Source organism: Muscardinus avellanarius, assembly GCF_963383645.1.
Source record: "Muscardinus avellanarius genome assembly, chromosome: 1".
Taxonomy (NCBI): Eukaryota; Metazoa; Chordata; class Mammalia; order Rodentia; family Gliridae; genus Muscardinus; species Muscardinus avellanarius.
The window spans coordinates 103,923,779-103,941,605 of record NC_137786.1 but is presented as its reverse complement, the minus strand read 5'-3'; the positions used below and the strand labels follow the sequence as shown (position 1 = coordinate 103,941,605).

The 17,827-nt window shown below is 47.9% G+C and overlaps 1 protein-coding gene across 1 annotated transcript; it reads right to left on the bottom strand.

The window, feature by feature from the left end:
* Window positions 1-1,539: 1,539 nt before the first annotated feature.
* On the bottom strand, window positions 1,540-17,227 carry DELE1 (DAP3 binding cell death enhancer 1; the record flags this gene model as incomplete). Its single annotated transcript, XM_080712326.1, has 12 exons — window positions 1,540-1,760; window positions 2,461-2,620; window positions 5,384-5,476; window positions 5,779-5,937; window positions 6,921-7,063; window positions 10,868-10,964; window positions 11,066-11,154; window positions 11,369-11,530; window positions 12,716-12,866; window positions 15,109-15,226; window positions 15,322-15,436; window positions 17,197-17,227. The coding sequence occupies 12 exons, from the start codon at window positions 17,225-17,227 to the stop codon at window positions 1,540-1,542; spliced, it is 1,539 nt and encodes a 512-aa protein (XP_080568452.1).
* Window positions 17,228-17,827: the final 600 nt, after the last annotated feature.

Genomic DNA, 17,827 nt, shown 5'->3' with positions numbered 1-17,827 from the left:
TTCTTTTCTTTTTGGTACTGGGTATTGAACCCAGGGACATTCTACCTCTGAGCTATACTCCCAGGCCTTATTTATTATTTGTAGTACTGGGAATTGGGCCCAGAGGCATTCTACCTCCAAGCTACACTCCCCAGCCCAATTTTATTTATTTGGAAACAGGGTCTTGCTAAGTTCCTTGAGTGCCTAAGTTGCCAAGGATGGCTTTGAACCTGTAATCCCCCTGTCTCAGTCTCCCAAGTACTGAGATTACAAGCATGCGTCATCACACTGGCTTTCTTTTTATTTTTATCTTTGTAGTACTGGAGATTAAACTCAGGGACATTCTACCTCTGAGCTACACTAATTTTTTTTTTGTTTTAAAACAGAATCTTACTAGGTTGTTGAGAGTCTCACTGTTTTGCCGAGGCTGGCTTCAAACCTTAGATCCTCCTGTCTCAGCCTCCCAAGTACTGGGATCATATGTGGATTTTTTTTTGGGGGGGCACTGGGAATGGAACCCATGGAGTACATTCCCAGCCCCATTTTTAGTTTTTATTTTGAAACAGGGTCTCACTAAATTGTGGAAGGCCTCCCTAAGTAGCTGAGGCTGGCCATGAACCTGTGATCCTCCTGTTTCAGCCTCCCAAGTACTGGGATTACAAGTGTGCACCACCACACCTGGCCCTTCTTATTTTTTTATTTTTTTTGGAAGAGGGTCTTGTTAATTTGCTGAGGTTGGACTTAAACCTGAAATGCTCCTATCTCAGTCTCCCAAGTCCTGGGATTATAGGCATGTGCCACTGTGCCTGGCTGATTTCTTTCTTTCTTTTTTTGTGTGTGGTACTGGGGATGGAACCCAGGGGCATTCTACCTCAGAGATACACTCCCAGTCCTATTTTTTTTTTTTTTTTTGTTCTCTATTTGGACACAGGGTCTCATTGAGTTGCAAAGGGCCTCACTAAGTAGTAGCTGAGGCTGTCCTCAAACTGTGATCCTCCTATCTCAGGCTCCCAAATTGTGGGATTACAAGTGTGTACCACCACGCCCGGCCTGATTTCTATACTTTTAAATTAGTTTTGTAAGCATCTGTAAAAAACTGCAAGTCAGTATGCTAATCATATTTGTATTATACAATAAATATATAACTATTAAAATCCTCTTGTGAACTACTAGAGATGTATATTCAGGGACTGACAGACAGTGGTGTAGACTGTGTGAGGATACTGAGGCATGGGGATGTGACAATTAAGTGATTTGCTTAGAGAAAAAGGCTGAGGCGAGGACAGGGTCTCTGGACCCTCCAGTAGTTTTTCATAGGTCACTGAATAGGTCCTTTGGTCACATGGACCATAAATGACTGCGAAAGTCCCTGAGGCTCATCTGTGAGGCTACCAAGCGGGGAACCGTCAAAGTCATTGGCTAGCCATGCACTTGAAATACTGGGCACCTGAGCTCCTTCTGGAATTTCACCCCTGGAGAGGGACACTGGCTTTCATTTTTGTCGTCCATCCTCCTGCCTCCCAGCCCTGAGAGGCACCAGAGACCATTTTATATCTCACCTTAGCCAAAGCCCAGCCTTACGAGACTCCTTTCCAAGGAGGGGACGTCCCTGCTGGAGGCTCCGGGGCTGGCTCCGAGACATCCACTTCTGCAGAGGAGGCCAAGGTTCCCCGTGCTAGAGGCATGAGGGAGGACAGAGGCGCCTGCCAGCAGGGTGTTCAGGCTGCAGAGGGAAGGGCTGGAGGAAGACTTCAGTCCTGTAACTGCCAGCTGGCTGGGCCCTGGGGCAATATGAGGGGTGAGAGCAACACTTACTCATTTGGTATTTCAGACTACTACTTTGGAGCAAGGACTTTTTTTTTTTTTTTTTTTTTTTTTTTTTTGCAGTACTGGGGATTGAACCCAGGGCACTTTACCACTGAGTTATAGCTGCAGCCTTATCTTGAGACAAAGTCTCTCTAAATTGTGAGACTGGCCCACCTGTGATCCTCCTGCCTCAGACTCCCAAGTCACTGAGATTACAGGCATGCACCACCATGCTCAGTGAAGCAAGGACTGTTTACAGAACTTGGTCCCCCTGGCACTGTTGGCCCAGCTCAGCCCAAGTGACTCATCAGTGAGTAGAGCTCAGAGAGCCCAAGAAGGCAGCTGCAACAGCCTCAGGGCACTGTCTCTCCCAAGAAGCCATCAGAGCAGCGCATTTGTTCAGTACCCGCTGTGTCAGGCTGTGCTGAGCCCTTTATCAGCCTCTCCGTTTACTCACCTGCTAATGAATTAGGTACTATTACCTTGATGGTCAGAGGTGAAGAAACTGAGGCTCAAAATCATGGAGGCTCAGTTCAGTGGTAGCAAGAGTTAAAACTCAGGTTTCGCATGACTCCAAAAGCTGTGCTGGGGCTGGAGAAGGCTACTACCTCCTCCTTGTCTGTCCTAGTACTGAGCTCAGGAGAGGAGCCATCTGGCTTGGACTTGCATTCATACCTGCTGCCTCCATGGGAAAGAGGGCCTGCAGCCTCTCCTGGGCAGGCTTATTTCCCAGAGCTGCCGACTGCTGGTAACAGCTCACGGCCTCTCCCAGATTCCTCTGCACACCAAGGCCCTTCTCATAGCAAATTCCCAAGTGGTACCTGCTTTGTGAGTCCTAAGGAGAAAACAGACAGACATACAGATGCATTCATGTATGACTGAGGGAGTGAAGTGTTCTGCCAGGAGGGAGGTGGAGCCAGGCATGCTGGGCTTCATTCATACAGGGTCAAGGCTCGGCCTGGACCCACCCCATTCCAAGAGATCTCAACCATGACATGGCAGAGGCCCAGAGCTTGCCCAGTCCAGAGGAGACAGATCCCTCCACCCAGGAGATTCCAGCCACAGTAGCATGGAGGCTTCTCTCACTGAGACTGGCTAAAAGAAGGCTGCAGGAAATACCCAGCCTGGTACAGAAAAGCTGGAGTCAGCCTCTTGCGTTCTCCCGAGAGCAAAGCCAGGGAGGAGGGCTGGCCTCCCAAGGGCCCTTCCTGAGCCTCTGCCTGAGAGGGCTGCAAAGCAGAAACACACAGCACACACTTCTCTTCCAAAAGGCCACGCCCTGTGCCCATGGCTCTGGGTCCTCTCTCCTCTCTGGGGACGGTCTTGGGAGCCTGGCCTGTAGAGCCAGTCAGCCTGGTGCCAATCTTGGCTCTAGCACTTACCAGCTAGGTAACCTCAGACATGTCACTCTACATTTCGGCCTCAGTTTCCTCATTTATAAGGTGGGTTATATGTGGGGTGTGGTGGTGCATACCTATAATCCCAACCCTTGGAGGCTGAGATAGGAGGAAAGCAGGTTCATGGCTAGCCTCAGCAACTTAGCCTCTACAACTTAGTGAGACCCCATTTCAAAATTTAAAAACAGGGCTGGGGGTGTAGCTCAGAGGTAGAATGTCCCTGGGTCCCCAGTACCACAAAAAGAAAAGAAAAGAAAAGAAAGTAGGGTTACAGTAATTGCACTATCTTATTAGGCTGTTGTGTTACTATATAAATAGTGCTGAGATTAGTGCTATTATTTGATACTTACATCATTAATCTCTCCCTCTACTAAAATATTTCCATCATATCCAATCTCCAACTTAAAAAAATTAGACCTCTGTGGATAGTCCTATTCTTCTTTGTTTTTGTTTGTTTTTGGTATTAGAGATTGAACCCAGGGGCACTCTATCTCTGAGTTACACCCCCAGTCCCTTTTTATTTTTTATTTCAAAACAGGTTCTTGCTAAGTTGCTGAGGGCCCTGCTAAATTGCTGAAGTTGGCCTCAAACCTGAGGTCCTGGAATTACAGGTGTACCCTGCCACACCCAGCCATGGCTCCATTTCTCTTCTACTCTTCACAGTCAAGTTTCTGCTGCACATTCTTACCCTGCTTCCGAGGCATGCAGGTCAAAGTCTCTGCAATAACACGACAGACTTGAGGCTATGGGCCAGGTGAGAGCACAGTGAACAGAAGTAAAGCTACACAGCCACCCCTGTACCACTGCTCAGTACACACCCAGGGAGACTCAGATCCCTGCAGGTGGGAGAATGTGGGGCTGTGTCCCAGCACAGTGCTCCACAACAGGTGACAGATGTCCTATGTGTACTTTACCTCTCGGTCTGACTTGTGGCCAGGGTGTCCACAAGTGTGCCCAATAGGAAATGCAGGCCCGCTCAGCCTGAGGAAGGATCTGGGTGCCTTTGCAAGGAAAAGCAGACCCAGTGCCAGATACTGGTTAACGGCATCAGTCCCTTTCTGACAGCTACTACAGATACTTTGGGCAACAAAGAACAGACAATAAAAAGTAGTCTGATGCCTGAGTTCCATAAAGCTGCAAGTATGCTGCACTGTGCTGCAAAGAAAAGCAGTCATCTCCTCGGCGGGAGTCCTGCCCTAAGCCAGGACTCCTGAACTTTCAAGGTGCAAATGAAAAAATGCACTGTCTGACACACTCGAAGCACAGCTTTCCTTCTTGGTGCTCCACAACAACATAAAGTTCACTGACTCCCTGCAGTAAAGACAGCTGCTAACTCAGTACTCTCAAACCCAACTATATTTCCTCCCTTGTATTACTCATAAACATCCCATGGAATGAAAGCTTCATGGAACAAACTCTGGGTCATGCCATCCAAATGCCAATGTACCAGTTCATAGACAACCAGACAACCCTCTCTCTGCAAAATGCCCAGTGTGGTCACCATGTCTGACTCCCCAGGCTACCACCATTTACAATGGTGTGCCAGTCACAGGAACAGCTTCCAAAGTGCCCTCATACCTGTCAGCTCAGTTAGATTGTGATCCTTCCAACAACCTTGTAGAGTGGTTGACAGGTAAGGCAGGCATCAGTGTTATTTTATTTTATTTTATTTGCAGGACTGGGGAGTGAACCTAAAGGCATTCTACCTTTAAGCTACATCCCCAGCCTGATTTCTTATTTGGAAACAGGGTCTGGCTAGGTTGATGAGAGTCTCACTACCTGCTGAGGCTGTCCTTGAACCTGTGATCCTTGTCTCAGCCTCCTAAACACTGGGATTACAGATGTGTGTCACCACACCTGGCAGGCATCAGTTTTAAAAATGAGGAAAGACGTTTGAATCCAGAAGTAACTAACCCAGCAGTGTGCTAGTAAATGTTTAACCAGCTTGGCGGGGAGGAAGCCTGCTTTGCAGCATTTAGCACTGTCTGTGAGCAAATACTCCTGCCCCAGCTCTTTTTTGCCTCCAGCACACCACTGGACCTGCCCAAGGGTCACATAGTAAGTCAGCCAAATCTGAGGCCTGCAGCCAGCCCAAGGCTTTTAGTAAGCATATCCCAACTGCACAACTCAGTACCAATTTTCAAATCCCTCCTCTGTTAAGACCTGATCCCCAACAAGCCTGGATACCAGTGATCTCATACCCCGTTGTTGGCTGCAAGCCAAAGATATTTCACCGCTCTCTGCTCATCCAGGTATGGCTCTTTGGTGAAAAGCACTCCAAGGAAAGCTTGAGCCTGTGGACAAGGAGGAAGGAAAATGGCATCCTGGTTGCTTTTTTTTTTTTTTTTTTTTGCGTTACTGGGGATTTGGCGATGGAACCCAGGGGCATTCTACCTATGAGCTACACCCCCAGCCCTATTTTTTAGTTGCAAAGAGCCTCACTAAGTAATTGAGGCTGTCTGCGAACCATGATCCCCCGGTCTCCACCTCCCAAATGTTGGGATTACAAGCATGTGCCACCACACCTGGCCATCCTGGTTGCTTTTATGCTCCACATGCCCCCGGAACTCAGGACAGACCCTGCCATGCCACTCACCTCTCTCAAGCCTGAGTCTGCAGCTTGCCGCAGCATGGACACCGCCCTCTGCTGCTCAGGGTCACCCGAGAAGGCGAGGTCTTTCAGAAGGCACCTGGCATAGCGGTACTGAGCCAGGCTGTGGCCCTGGTTGGCGGCGAGTCGGTAATAAAGGATTGCCTAGGGCAAGGGGAGAATCACCAGTCTGCTGGTAACTCTATAAGCAACTTTTTCTTTGAGTAATTTTTTTAAAAAATCGTTTAAATAATACATAATCATTATAGATTAGTCAGGAAATACAGATAAGCCAAAATTTAAAAATAGAAACATAAAATCCCAAGAAACACAGCTTTCCAAAGATCATTATCTATTAAAATTTTAGGGTATATACTTGCAAATTTCTTCCCATAGATATGTATTACATATACACAGAAAGAAAGAGAACTGGTTCATACTACTCTAGTCTATAACCTATTTCTTTTACTTAACAATACACCATGAATGTCTTTCCCTGCCAATATATAGATCTAGCACATCAGTGTTAAGGCCCATGTAGATGTAATTAACCAGTTCTCTGCTGAAGGAGCTTTAAGCTGATTTCCCTTCATATAAAACTTGAAGAAATTTGTTCTTACATATAACATCTTTGTGAACATATCCTACATTTTTAAAATGTATCCCTTTATCAATGTGCTATTCTAGGGTCTGAAAGTACAAGTACAGATAAGGCAAGATTACCACCTTCCCTGAATTTTGAATCTAAACCCTACAAGTTAAAAGCGGTGTTTTGGTGGTGGTGGGTGGTGTGTGTGTGTGTGTGTGTGTGCGTGTGTGTGTGTTTTGTGTGTTTGTTTTGTTTTTTGCATTACTGAAGATTGAACCCAGCATGTTCTACTATATTCCTAGCCTTGAGACAGGGTCTTACTAGGTTTTCCAGGCTGTCCTTGAACTTTGTGATCCTCCTGCTTCAGCCTCCCGAGTAGCCAGGATTAAGGGCAAGTACCATCATGCCCAGCTTTCTCATCTTTCCCATACAGGTAGGCTGCAACCAAGCTGAGGCCCAGAGAAGCCAGACTTCCTGTATCCCTGCCCACTGCTTTTGTGTGGAGATCACGCTGGGCAGCCTTGGGATGGGCCTAGGGACAGGAGCAGAAGGACAGTACCTTACTGAGGTCCCTGGGGGTACCTCTGCCGTGCTCGTGACACAAGCCTATGTTGTACTGTGCTTTGCTGTAGCCACGGTCTGCAGCTTTTTGGAAATAAGAAAAGGCTGCTGTGTAGTCCCCATTCTTCATGTTCTCTGTCCCTGTAAAAAAAAAAGCACAGGGCACAAACATACCACTCTCTGTGCATGTCCCATGTCCTCAGCCAGATGCACATGGACTCTGCATCTCATTCCAGACTTTTCTTCTCTTTTAGACACTGGCATATATTTCTACCCTCCAAATAGCTCACTGGTCTACCACAGACAACTGCGGGCTCTGCCCTCCTATAAACTATCTCTCCTTCCACGGTAAAAGCACTCTGATTGTCCCTTGGGGACTATACCTCCCCAGGTGCCGTCAATCAACGTGCCTGTGCTCTTCCTAACCAATGAGACACTTTCGCAGGAACCTGAATCTTGATCAGCCTAGACAAGGAGGGGAAACAGTTTTTATGAGTTTATTCTGACAGCAACAGCATGGAGATACTATTAGGCGCAACCCCTGAATGTCTGGGGCTGTGCTGATTCTTGTTCTTTCTGAGGCCTGCCAGGCCAATCGACCCCATCTATTCCTTTCGAGCATATGTTATACAGAGTGGTTTAGGTTGCTTTATAACCAATGAACCCTACCTGATACTGTTAATCTTGTTTGTTTGGTACTAAGAATTGAACACAGGGGCATTCTACTCTAAGCTACTCTCCCATTTCTTTCTTTCTTATTTGTTTATTTTTGTGTGTGGTACTGGGGATGGAACCCAAAGGTCTTCTACTAATGGGCTATGCCTCCAGCCCTATTTTTATTTTTTATTTGGAAACAAAATCCCGCTAAGTTGCTGAGAACCTCACTAAATTGCTGAAGCTGGACTCAAACCTACGATCCTCCTGTCTTAGCCACCATGTTCAACTCCATTTTATTTTAATTAATTAGTTTATTTATTTATGGTACTGGGGATTGAACCCCGGAGTGTTCTACCTCTGAGCTATACCCCCAGCTTACTTTCTTTTTTTTTTGGTGGTGGTACTGGGGGTGGAGCCCAGGGGCTTTCTACCCCTGGGCTATACTCCCAGAGCTATTTTATATTTTTATTTGGAAACAGGGTCTCATAAATTGCTGAGAGCCTCACTAAGTAGCATACACTACCATACCCGGCCCTATTTTATTTTTAATTTTGAAACAGAGTCTCACTAAGTTTCTGAGTATGGCCTCACACCTGTGATCCTCCTGCCTCAGCCTCCAAAGTGCTGGGATTACAGGCATGTATCACCCATGCTCCACTGTGTGTGTGTGTGGGGGGGGGTGGGTGGGTACTGGGGTTCCTGGAAGCCCTTCTACCTCCAGGCTACACTCCCAGGCCTATTTTATATATTTATGTGGAAACAGGGTCTCTTAAGCTAGCGCGGCTGGCTTCGAACCTGTGTGATCCTCCTGTCTCCGCCTCCCAAGCGCGGGGATTACAAGTGTGCACCACCACGCCCGGCCATGCTCCACTTTTTAATCTTGTCTTAATGAGCAAACTGGTAGCAGTAATATAAGACATGCAAGACTTGCATGCAGTTACATCCAACTCTGAAGCCCAGATTCTTTCAATTGCCCAAACAAATATAAACAGGTGAGGAGCCAGCGCAGCCAGGTCTCAGCTTTGCTCCACCTGGCTCCTGCCTGGGCCCCCTTTTCCCCCAGGAGGACTCCCATCCTGGTGTGCTCAGAACCTTCAGACCACACTCAGGCACTGCACGGTTTTTTGGCACTTCCCTAATATACCAAACTTTTTTCTGTGAGCTAAACTGTTTCAAGAGTACATACAAGTCCTGTCTCCTCAATTAGACTGTAAAATCCTAGAGGCAGAGCAGAAAAAAAGAATGTAGGAGAAATAACTTTGCATAGGATGAAAGCTCTATACAAATGCAAAATATGATTATAGCTTATGCTGCCTTTGTGTTCTGCCACAGTGCTTACTTGATGAATAAATGAATATATGAATGAAGAAATGAGCAAGAAAATTCTGAGCAGAAACTGCCCATCAAGATCTCAAAAGCTAATGAGGGAGAAACCAGGTTCCACTCAGCTGGCAGTGAATTAGTCACCTCCCTGCTGCCTGCCTGACAACTCACTGTCCGGGGCTCACAGAGCCCTGTCCTTGTGGAAGACTCTGAGGGCAAAGGATCCCACCAGGTCCCAGGTTCCCGTGCTGGCTCCACTGGTAACCTGAGCTCTCTCTCCACTCTTCTCCTCCCCTTTCCCTCTAATCTCCACCAAGCCACTGTCAAGCTCAGCTGTGGTAACAGCTCATACCTGGGCTCCAGTTTCTCCTCTGGCCTCCCTACCATCCACGTTGGTCTACACAACAGCCAGAGACCCTTGGCAAAGTAAATCAGGTTATGTGACTCTCTTCCTACTCCAGTTTAAAATGCTCTAATGGCTTCTTGTCTCATTAGAAAATGTATACATTTTGACCTTGGCACACAAGCCCTTGCCTTCTCTGACTTTTCTACTTTTTCTTTCTTTCCAGTTTTTTTTTTTTTTTTTTTTTTTTTTTTAGTACTGGAGATTGAACCTGCAGGCATTTTACCTCCAATCTACACCCTCAGCCCTATTTTGTTTTTATTTTTGAAAAAGGGTCTCTCTGGGTTGGTGAGATTCTCACTACTTGCTGAGGCTGCCCTCGAAATTGCAATTCTCCTATCTCACCCTCCCAAGTACTTGGATTACAGGCATGCTCACCAAGCCCAGCTCCAAAATTGGCTTGCTTCCATCAGTCAGGTCTTAGTTCAAGGGTCTTCTTTCCAATAAACACTTCCAAATGTTTACTTCCCAAGTCACATTCCCTTGTTTTATTTTCTTTGTAACATTTATCATCATCTGAAATTTTTTTTATATATTTGCCAATTTACTGTTTTTCTCTCCTTCAAATCATATGTGAGTGCCATGAGAATAGGGATTTTGACTTGTGGATCACTGTATCCCTGAACTGAAAACAGGGCCTAGAGAAGGTGAATGCTCAGTCAGGTTGTTCTGAACGAACCCCAGCCTTGACCTACCTGCCCGATAGGTGCTTTGGGGAACCTTCTTCACACAGAAGGCCTGCAACCACAGATCAGGAAGTCTTCAGAGAAAGGTAAGACCTTCCCATTCATGTGCATGAGGGCCTGCTCCAAACCTCAGTAGACTGCTTTTCCTAATGTGGCAGAAAATGCTAGGTCCTCTAAGGTCTATTTTTTTCCTACTTACACAGTAACATAGTAACTGTGTGCTGAAAATTAAAACATACAGAGACTTATGTATAGAATACATTTCCCTACCTCCTCTGTGATTGGTATGGCCCTAAGTACATTCCAGATTATGCAACTCCTATGTCATGTCCTTAAAGGCAAGGAGTGGTCCTTTAGCTTCCCCAACCATCTCCCTTCTAGCAGACTAGAATACAGATAGGAGACCAGCAGCTGGAATAGCTAAACTGGACACAGGATGGGAGCCAGTTTTAGGAATGGCAAAACACAGCCGGGTTTGGTAGTACATGCCAGTAATCCTAGTACTTGGGAGGCTAAGACAGGAGGATGCAGGTTCACGGTCAATCTCAGCAACCTAAAAAAAAAAAAGACCTTCTGCAACTTAGTGAGATGCTCCTTCAAAATAAAAAAATAAAATAGGTCTAGAGACCTAGCTCAGAAGTAGAATCCCCCTGTATTCAATCCCTAGTACCACCAAAAAAAAAAAAAAAAAAAGAATGGCAGAATATATGTGAATAAGAATAAGTCTCTGACATTACCAAACTACAGCCAGATTGGTCCAACTACTCAAGAAAATAAAATTTGTTTAAGCTGCTCCTTAACCTGACTATACTCCACCCACCCCACTCCCTCTCCAGGTTCCCATCCTCCTGCCTCAAGGCAGGTCCCCCCAGTTACCCAGTAAGTTGAAGGCAATGGAAACGCTGAGCTGGAAGAGCTGCTGAATGGAAGTCACAGCCTCCTCTAGGGGGAGAGGTTTGGACTTTTCTTGTTCCTAGGGAAAAAATATACAGACAGATCAAGGGATGATTCACTGGGATTGCCACCTGCCCCAGAGGATATTAGAGAACCCAGGTGGTCAAATTTGGGTAATACCTTCTTTTCACCAGGGAACTGAGGCTGGGCTGGCTTGGCCTCAGACTTGAAGTTACCGCTGCCACACAGGAAGCCAAAATCACCGAGCTCTGCAAGGAAAGGCCACACCCTGCCAGGGTGAGGGAGAAGAGCACGCTTCTCCTGTTTCCCTTCTTTCCGGGCTGCCCGGCCTCTCCGCCCGGCACCCACCAGGATCTAAAACAACTCTGAATCAGCCCAGGAAGCATAAGACCTCACAAGAATGAAAAGTCCCTTGTCTGAGAATGCCCACCTTCTGCCGACTCCTAGAGGTTGAGGACTTACCTTCCTCAGGGGGCGCCTGAGCATCAGTTACTTTCAAGGTGCCATGTGCAGAGAAGCTCCTGGGCTGAGCTGAGGGCTGTCCCTGGCCCAGCCTGGGTTCCCTGAAGCCACTGTGCCTGGGAGCTGAGCCATTGGGGCCAGGGAGGACATGACTCCGCAGTGCTGGAAAGAGCCAGCAAGAGTGGTCAGCTGAGAAGGGGACTGGGGACTGGACTGAGTCCTCCCTGAGGTGTGGAAGCCAGAGAAAGAACTGAGAAAGTCCTGTGACTCCCCCTCCCCACCCTTCCTCTTCCATTTCCTCTGCTGGCCTCTCTCCACAGAGCTCTCCAGGGCCCATATGTACACTGCTGTCCCATCCTCAGTGTAAATTGCTCCTCTGTTTGAATTAGTCCAGCATCAGACAGGCATCTATCTTATTCACTGCTGTAGCCCCAGAACCTAGCAAGCACTATGTTTAATGGTAATACTGGTGATAATTATCACCAAAATAAAGACAAAAACTAGCATTTATTTATTTATTTATTTATTTATTTATTTATTGTGGTACTGGGGATTGAACCCCAGAGGCATTCTACCTCTGAGCTACACCCCAAGCCCTATTTTATTTTTATTTTGAAAGAATAGGTTGCTAAGAGTCTTACTATTTGCTGAGGCTATCCTTGAACCTGTGATCCTCTTATCTCGGCTTCCCAAGTACTAGGACTACAAGTATGCACCACCACGCCCGGCTCAAAAACTAGTATTTTGAACTAATAATTATCAAGCACTATGCTCTAAGTCCTTGACATCTGTTAATTCACTTAGTCTTCTCAAGAAATCTCTGCACTGGGTTTTATCATTACTGCTCCATTTTACAGATGAAGAAACAGAGGCACATTGAAGTTGAAAGAGATTTCTTCAAGGACACTAGACGAGTATGTGGCAGAACTGGGACCTGAGCCCTCACCGTGTGACTCCAGAGCCTCAGCCATTAGGCTCTACAGTCTCTGTGCCACAGCACACAATACACACTCAGTAAAGATTCCTTTATTGATGAGTGACTGGGTGACTGACCAAAGGATGACCTAACTGGTTGAGGGCTGGGAAGGCCGCCACACCCAGCATCTACAGTAGCCTGGACCTGGGAGGCTTCCTCTGTGCCAGGCCATGGGAGGATATGGAGGGGGGTCACTGAGGGCAGAGGTGGCTACACCCGGGGTGGCTACAACACTCCCACATTCCCCTTCCTCTGATTTCAGAGAGGAAAGGCAAGGAGCTGCTGATGGCTCTTTTCCTGAGGTGTGTCCGAAGATGCTTCCTGGCCCACAGAAACACAGCCCAGCCCTCCTGCCCGGACTGAGAACTCACAGGAGTGTGGGTGGTGCCACCAACGAGATGAGAGGAGGCGGTCCAGGGGGCTGCGCCAAGAGCAGCGCTCTGCTTGCTGAGGTCCTGCTGGCAGGGACGCCTGGAAGTGGATCTGCCTGGCCAGCTGCAGGGCCAGCACGGCCAGAGTGCCCTGGGAAGAGAGCACAGTGGGGATATGGTCCTCTACCAGTCCACCCCTTCAGACCAGTCTTCAGCCCAGTCGTCATTTCCTCAGGAAGCCTCTCCTGACTCCAGCTGGGCAGATCCCCCACTACACTCTCACAACACACCCGCTTCTCTGCTACTTTAATTCCCCCCCCCCATTCTGGGGATTGAACCCATGGCCTCACGCATGCTAGACAAGAGCTCTGCCACTGAGCTACATCTCCACTCCTGGTAATAATCACTGCTACAATTACTCATCTAAAGTCTGTTGTTCCCGTTGGTCTCTTAAGTACAACAGAGGCAGGAAACCATGCATTGTTTTCTTACTAGAGTATCGCTGGTGCCCGGCACAATGCTAAGCTACAGTAGAGGCCTGCTAACACACGCTAAATAAACGTACCACAAGTAACCAAATACACAAGTCTAGATAGGCAAAAAGATGATGTGGTAAGTTGGGGCTTTGCCATACATGCAAAGACAAGGCAGTGTCCCCACCACACTCACTCTCAGTCTGGCACATGCCCTCCCTTTCCCCAACCAAGCCAGCCCACCATACACACTACTAGCTGGAGGCTTGTTGAAGGGTCTCTTCCCCAACAGGTCTGGAGAAGACCTAAGCTAGCTCTTAGCCCAGGGACTGCTTGATTTCCCCTATCTCCTCCTGTGTTGTGCTCAGGAAGGGACACCCAAATACTTGTCAGTTGCAACAGGCACTGTGTATGACAGCAAATAAGACAGACACGGTCTCTGCCCTCAGCAAGTTTATGCCATGTGTTAAGAGAGAAAGATAAAACCCACTTACACACACAGAAAATAAATACAAAGGCTAGCAAGTTATGCTAAATGCCAAGAAGGAAATAAATCAGGTTATACAGATATAAGAAGAGGCCTGACAAGAAGTCAAGGAAAACCTCCCTTAGGGGTGATGAGTGAGCTCAGACCAGAAGGAAGAGAAGGCACCATCACCGTGAAGAAAGGGACAAGTACCCATGGTGCTGGGACAGCCTGTGTGCAGGCCCTTTTATATGGACAACAGTGCCAGAGCCCAGAGACCCCAGGACATGGCATTGGGACATCTGGAATCCAGGCCCAGTGCACAGAAGGACTCAGCGTGGAACTGCCCCAGGGCTCAGATCTTTGGCAAAATGGGAAATGCTTCTCTCTCCAGGGTACGTTATGCCCCTACTCCACAGAAACCCAGAGGAGGGTGTCCCTGTCCCATGGACCTCCCAGGTTCTGCTGATGATACCAATTTACAGATGAGAAAAGTGAGGCTCAGAAAGAACAAGTCATTTGCCCAAAGTCACAGCATGAAGTAGCAGGATGGGATGAGACAGTCATGAGAGTACGTGTCAGCTTCCCTCACAGTACCTTATAAACTAAACCTCCATCTGGAACTTCCATAAAGGTAGACATTTGGCCTTATTAGACTGAATATTCACTACTGAAGTAGCATCTAATTGTAGAGGAAAAAGCCAACAAATATTTATTGAGAAGCTATTATGGGCTAGGCTCGGTATGAGGTTCTTTATAAATCGTAATAGGTGAAGAAATCAAGTGGCACAGCCTGAGCCCACATTTAAACCTGGCTTCTCCTTTAACAGCCATGTGACCTCAAACACATCACCTAATATTTCAGAAACTGAGTTTCCTACATATAAATGAAGATTACATTTCTCTTAGAAGATTTTTAAGGATTAAACAAGATAATGCATGCATGATAGTTTATATTAGTAAGTAATGCTATGTGTTATAAACTCCTTGAAGGCAAAAATTATATGTCTTGTACATAACAAGGATGTTATGTTCTCTAGTACCTAGCAAAAACACCTGGCTTGGAGAAGGCATTATATAAATGTTTTGTCGTGTTCTGCTTTTCTTTTTCTTTCTTTCTGTACTGGGGATTGAACCCAGGTGTACTCTGCCTCTGAGCTATGCCCCTAGTCCTTTTTTATTTTTTATTTTAAAGCATGGTCTTGCTAAGTTGCTGATACTGGCCTCTGTGATCTTCCTGTCTCAGCCTTCCAAGTACTGGGATTACAAGCGTGTGCTACTGAACTCAGCTATGTAAATATTTGCCGGATGAAATGAGAATACACACTCAGCAGGAGAAGGAGGAGTGGCATTATCTCCATGAATATGTTCGTGATTCTAGACTAGGGCATTCTTTGAAGCAGGATCATTCTCAGTCACGTTGAAGGTAAAGGACAGAGCAAGGGAAGTCTTACCCACGAGATGGCATCCCACAGGGTATTTGGGGAGACACGAGCAGACATCCACTGGAAGGCATCCTTCCATCCATGGGACTTTGGACCCCTGTTTGTGCTTGGGCCATGGTGGCCTGACCTAGATGATGCAAGTAGAGGCCATCAAGTTCTGTTCAAAATGGGGGCAAAGGGAGTCCGGGGGAGGAGATGGGTAACGGAATGGCAGTATCTCACCTGTCATGGTTGGGCACGGGGACTAGCAGGGCAGAGGTTGCCTGAGGCCCATTTGGGTTGGTGGTGGGCTTAGGGGTCACCCTCCATAGGTCAGGCCCCAGAACCCGAGGAAGACCTGTATAGAGCAACAAGGATAAGTTACTCCGACAGAAACAACAATGACACAAAGGTGGTCCCAACAACCTTCCCTCCAACTTGTTATAGCATTACCCCAGGAACCCCAAAACCACTGGCATATGCCTCTGCAGAGTGTGTGTGTGTGTGTGTGTGTGTGTGTGTTGGAGACTGAACCAAGGCATTCTACCTCAGAGCTATACTCCCAGCCATTTTTGGTTTTTGTTTTAGAAATAGTTTCACTGGGCGTGGTGACACATGACTATGATCCCAGTACTTGGGAGGCTGAGACATGAGGATTGCAGGTTTGAAGTCAGCCTCATCAACTTAAGTAAGGCTCTCAGCAACTAAGCAAAATCCTGTTTCCAAATAAAAAATAAAATAGGACTACAGGTATAGCTTAGAGGTATAATGTCCCCAGGTACAATCCCTAGCACTACAGAAAGCGAGAAAGAGAGAGAGAGAGAGAGAGAGAGAGTGAGAGAGAGAGAGAGAGAGAGAGAGAGAGAGAGAAAGACAGGAAGAAAGAGAAAGAAAGAAGAAAAGAGAGGGAGGATAGTGTCACTAAGTTGCTGAGGCTGGACTTGAACCTGCAATCCTCCAGTCTCAGTCTCCAATGTACTAGGATTACAGGTATGCCACACCCAGCTGCAATGGTTCTTTATTTACTTATTTTGAGGTGCTAGAGATCAAACCCATGGCTTTTGAATATAGGCAAATGATCTACCACTGAGTCACATTCCCAGCCCCTAAACTGGTTCTCAAACACGGATGCACATGGAACTCTTTCACCTAGAAGGGGCTCTAGTGTGCCACTCCAGAACCAATAAAGCAGGATCTATCAAGGTGTGTGTGTGTGTGTGTGTGTGTGTTACTGGGGATTGAACCCAGGGGCATTCTATCTCCGAGCTACACCCCCAACCCTGTTTTTTATTCTTTATTTTGAAATAGGGTCTCACTAAGTTGTGGAGGGCTTCACTAAGTAGCTGAGGCTGGCCTCAAATCTGCAATTCTCCTGTCTGTTTCCCAAGTACTGGGATTACAAGCGTGTGCCACTATGCCTGGCTGAGCGTGTGTGTGTGTGTGTGTGTGTGTGTGTGTGTGTGTGTGTGTGTGTTGCTGGGAATGTAACCTAGGGGTGTTCTACTGGTTGAGCTAGACCCCCAGCCCTATTTTATTAGTTTACTTTTGAAACAGGGTCTCAGTTGCAGGGGCCTCACAAGTTGCTAAGGTTCTCAGTGAACCTGTGATCCTCCTGTCTCGGCCTCCCAAGTACTGGGATTACCAGCATCTGCATTTTGAAAATGTTACCCCACGCAATTCTAGAGTCCTCAGATGGGTGAAGACCTTTGCTCTATGACCACACATCCACACACACACTTTCGCTCAATGTATGGAACACGTTGCCTGTAAAGCCCTTCTTTCTCTTTTTTTATTTTTTATTTTTTTGTAGTGCTGGGGAGCAAACCCAAGGCCTGAAGTCTGCTCTACCACTGAGTTCCATCTCCAACCCCCAAGCCCTTCTCTTATTTGGTTTCGCCAATTTCGTAGCCTCTAGGCCACTTTCAAGGTCTCTTGGCTTCCCGGAGCTCCACCGCCTCCAGTCTAAACTCCACCTCCTTCTCGCTGGGCCTGGACGTCTAGGTGAGGCCCCGCCCCCCGGCCTGACCCCGCCCCCTGCGCGCAGGCCGGCTCCTCACACCGCCCCCTTCAGCTCAGCTTCGGCGGCCTCCGGGCGCTCGCGGTGCCGACGCCCCTTACCTCGGCCCAGGAGCCCCGTGAGGCGCCACATGCCGTCGCCAGCACCATACAGAGCTCGCGGCCGAAAAAGCCAGGCCGAAGCACGGGACGGCGGCCACAGCGGCCGCGGAGGTGCCCCGAGTGGCGCGTGCCCACGCGAGCCCTCAGCCAGCCAATGAGAAGGGGCCGCGCCGGAAGGACGCGCCGGGGAGGAAGCGGGGGCGGGGCGAGCGCGCGGGGCGGGCGGACCGCAGGAGGCCGGGCCTTGGGCCGCCCGAGCTGCACCGGGCGAAGGGGCTGGGGCGGCCTGGGTGCCGCTAGAGGGCCTTGGAGGCCCCGTGGGCCGCCAGGGGGGACCCCCGAGGCTTGAGGCGAAGTATCGAGGCTTAGTGGACCGAGGGGAGCCTTAGAGCACAATGGATCGCGCAGGTTTGAAGCCAGCCTCAGCTATTTAGTGAGGCTCTAGCAACTTAGTGAGACTCTGTTTGCAAATAAACTATAAAATAGGTCTGAGCTGGGCGTGGTGGCGCAGGCTTGTAATCCAAGCCCTTGGGATGCTGAGACAGGAGGATCACACAGGTTCGAAGCCAGCCTCAGCTACTTAGGCTCTCAGCAATTTAGGGAGACCCTGTTTCCAAATAAATTATAAAAT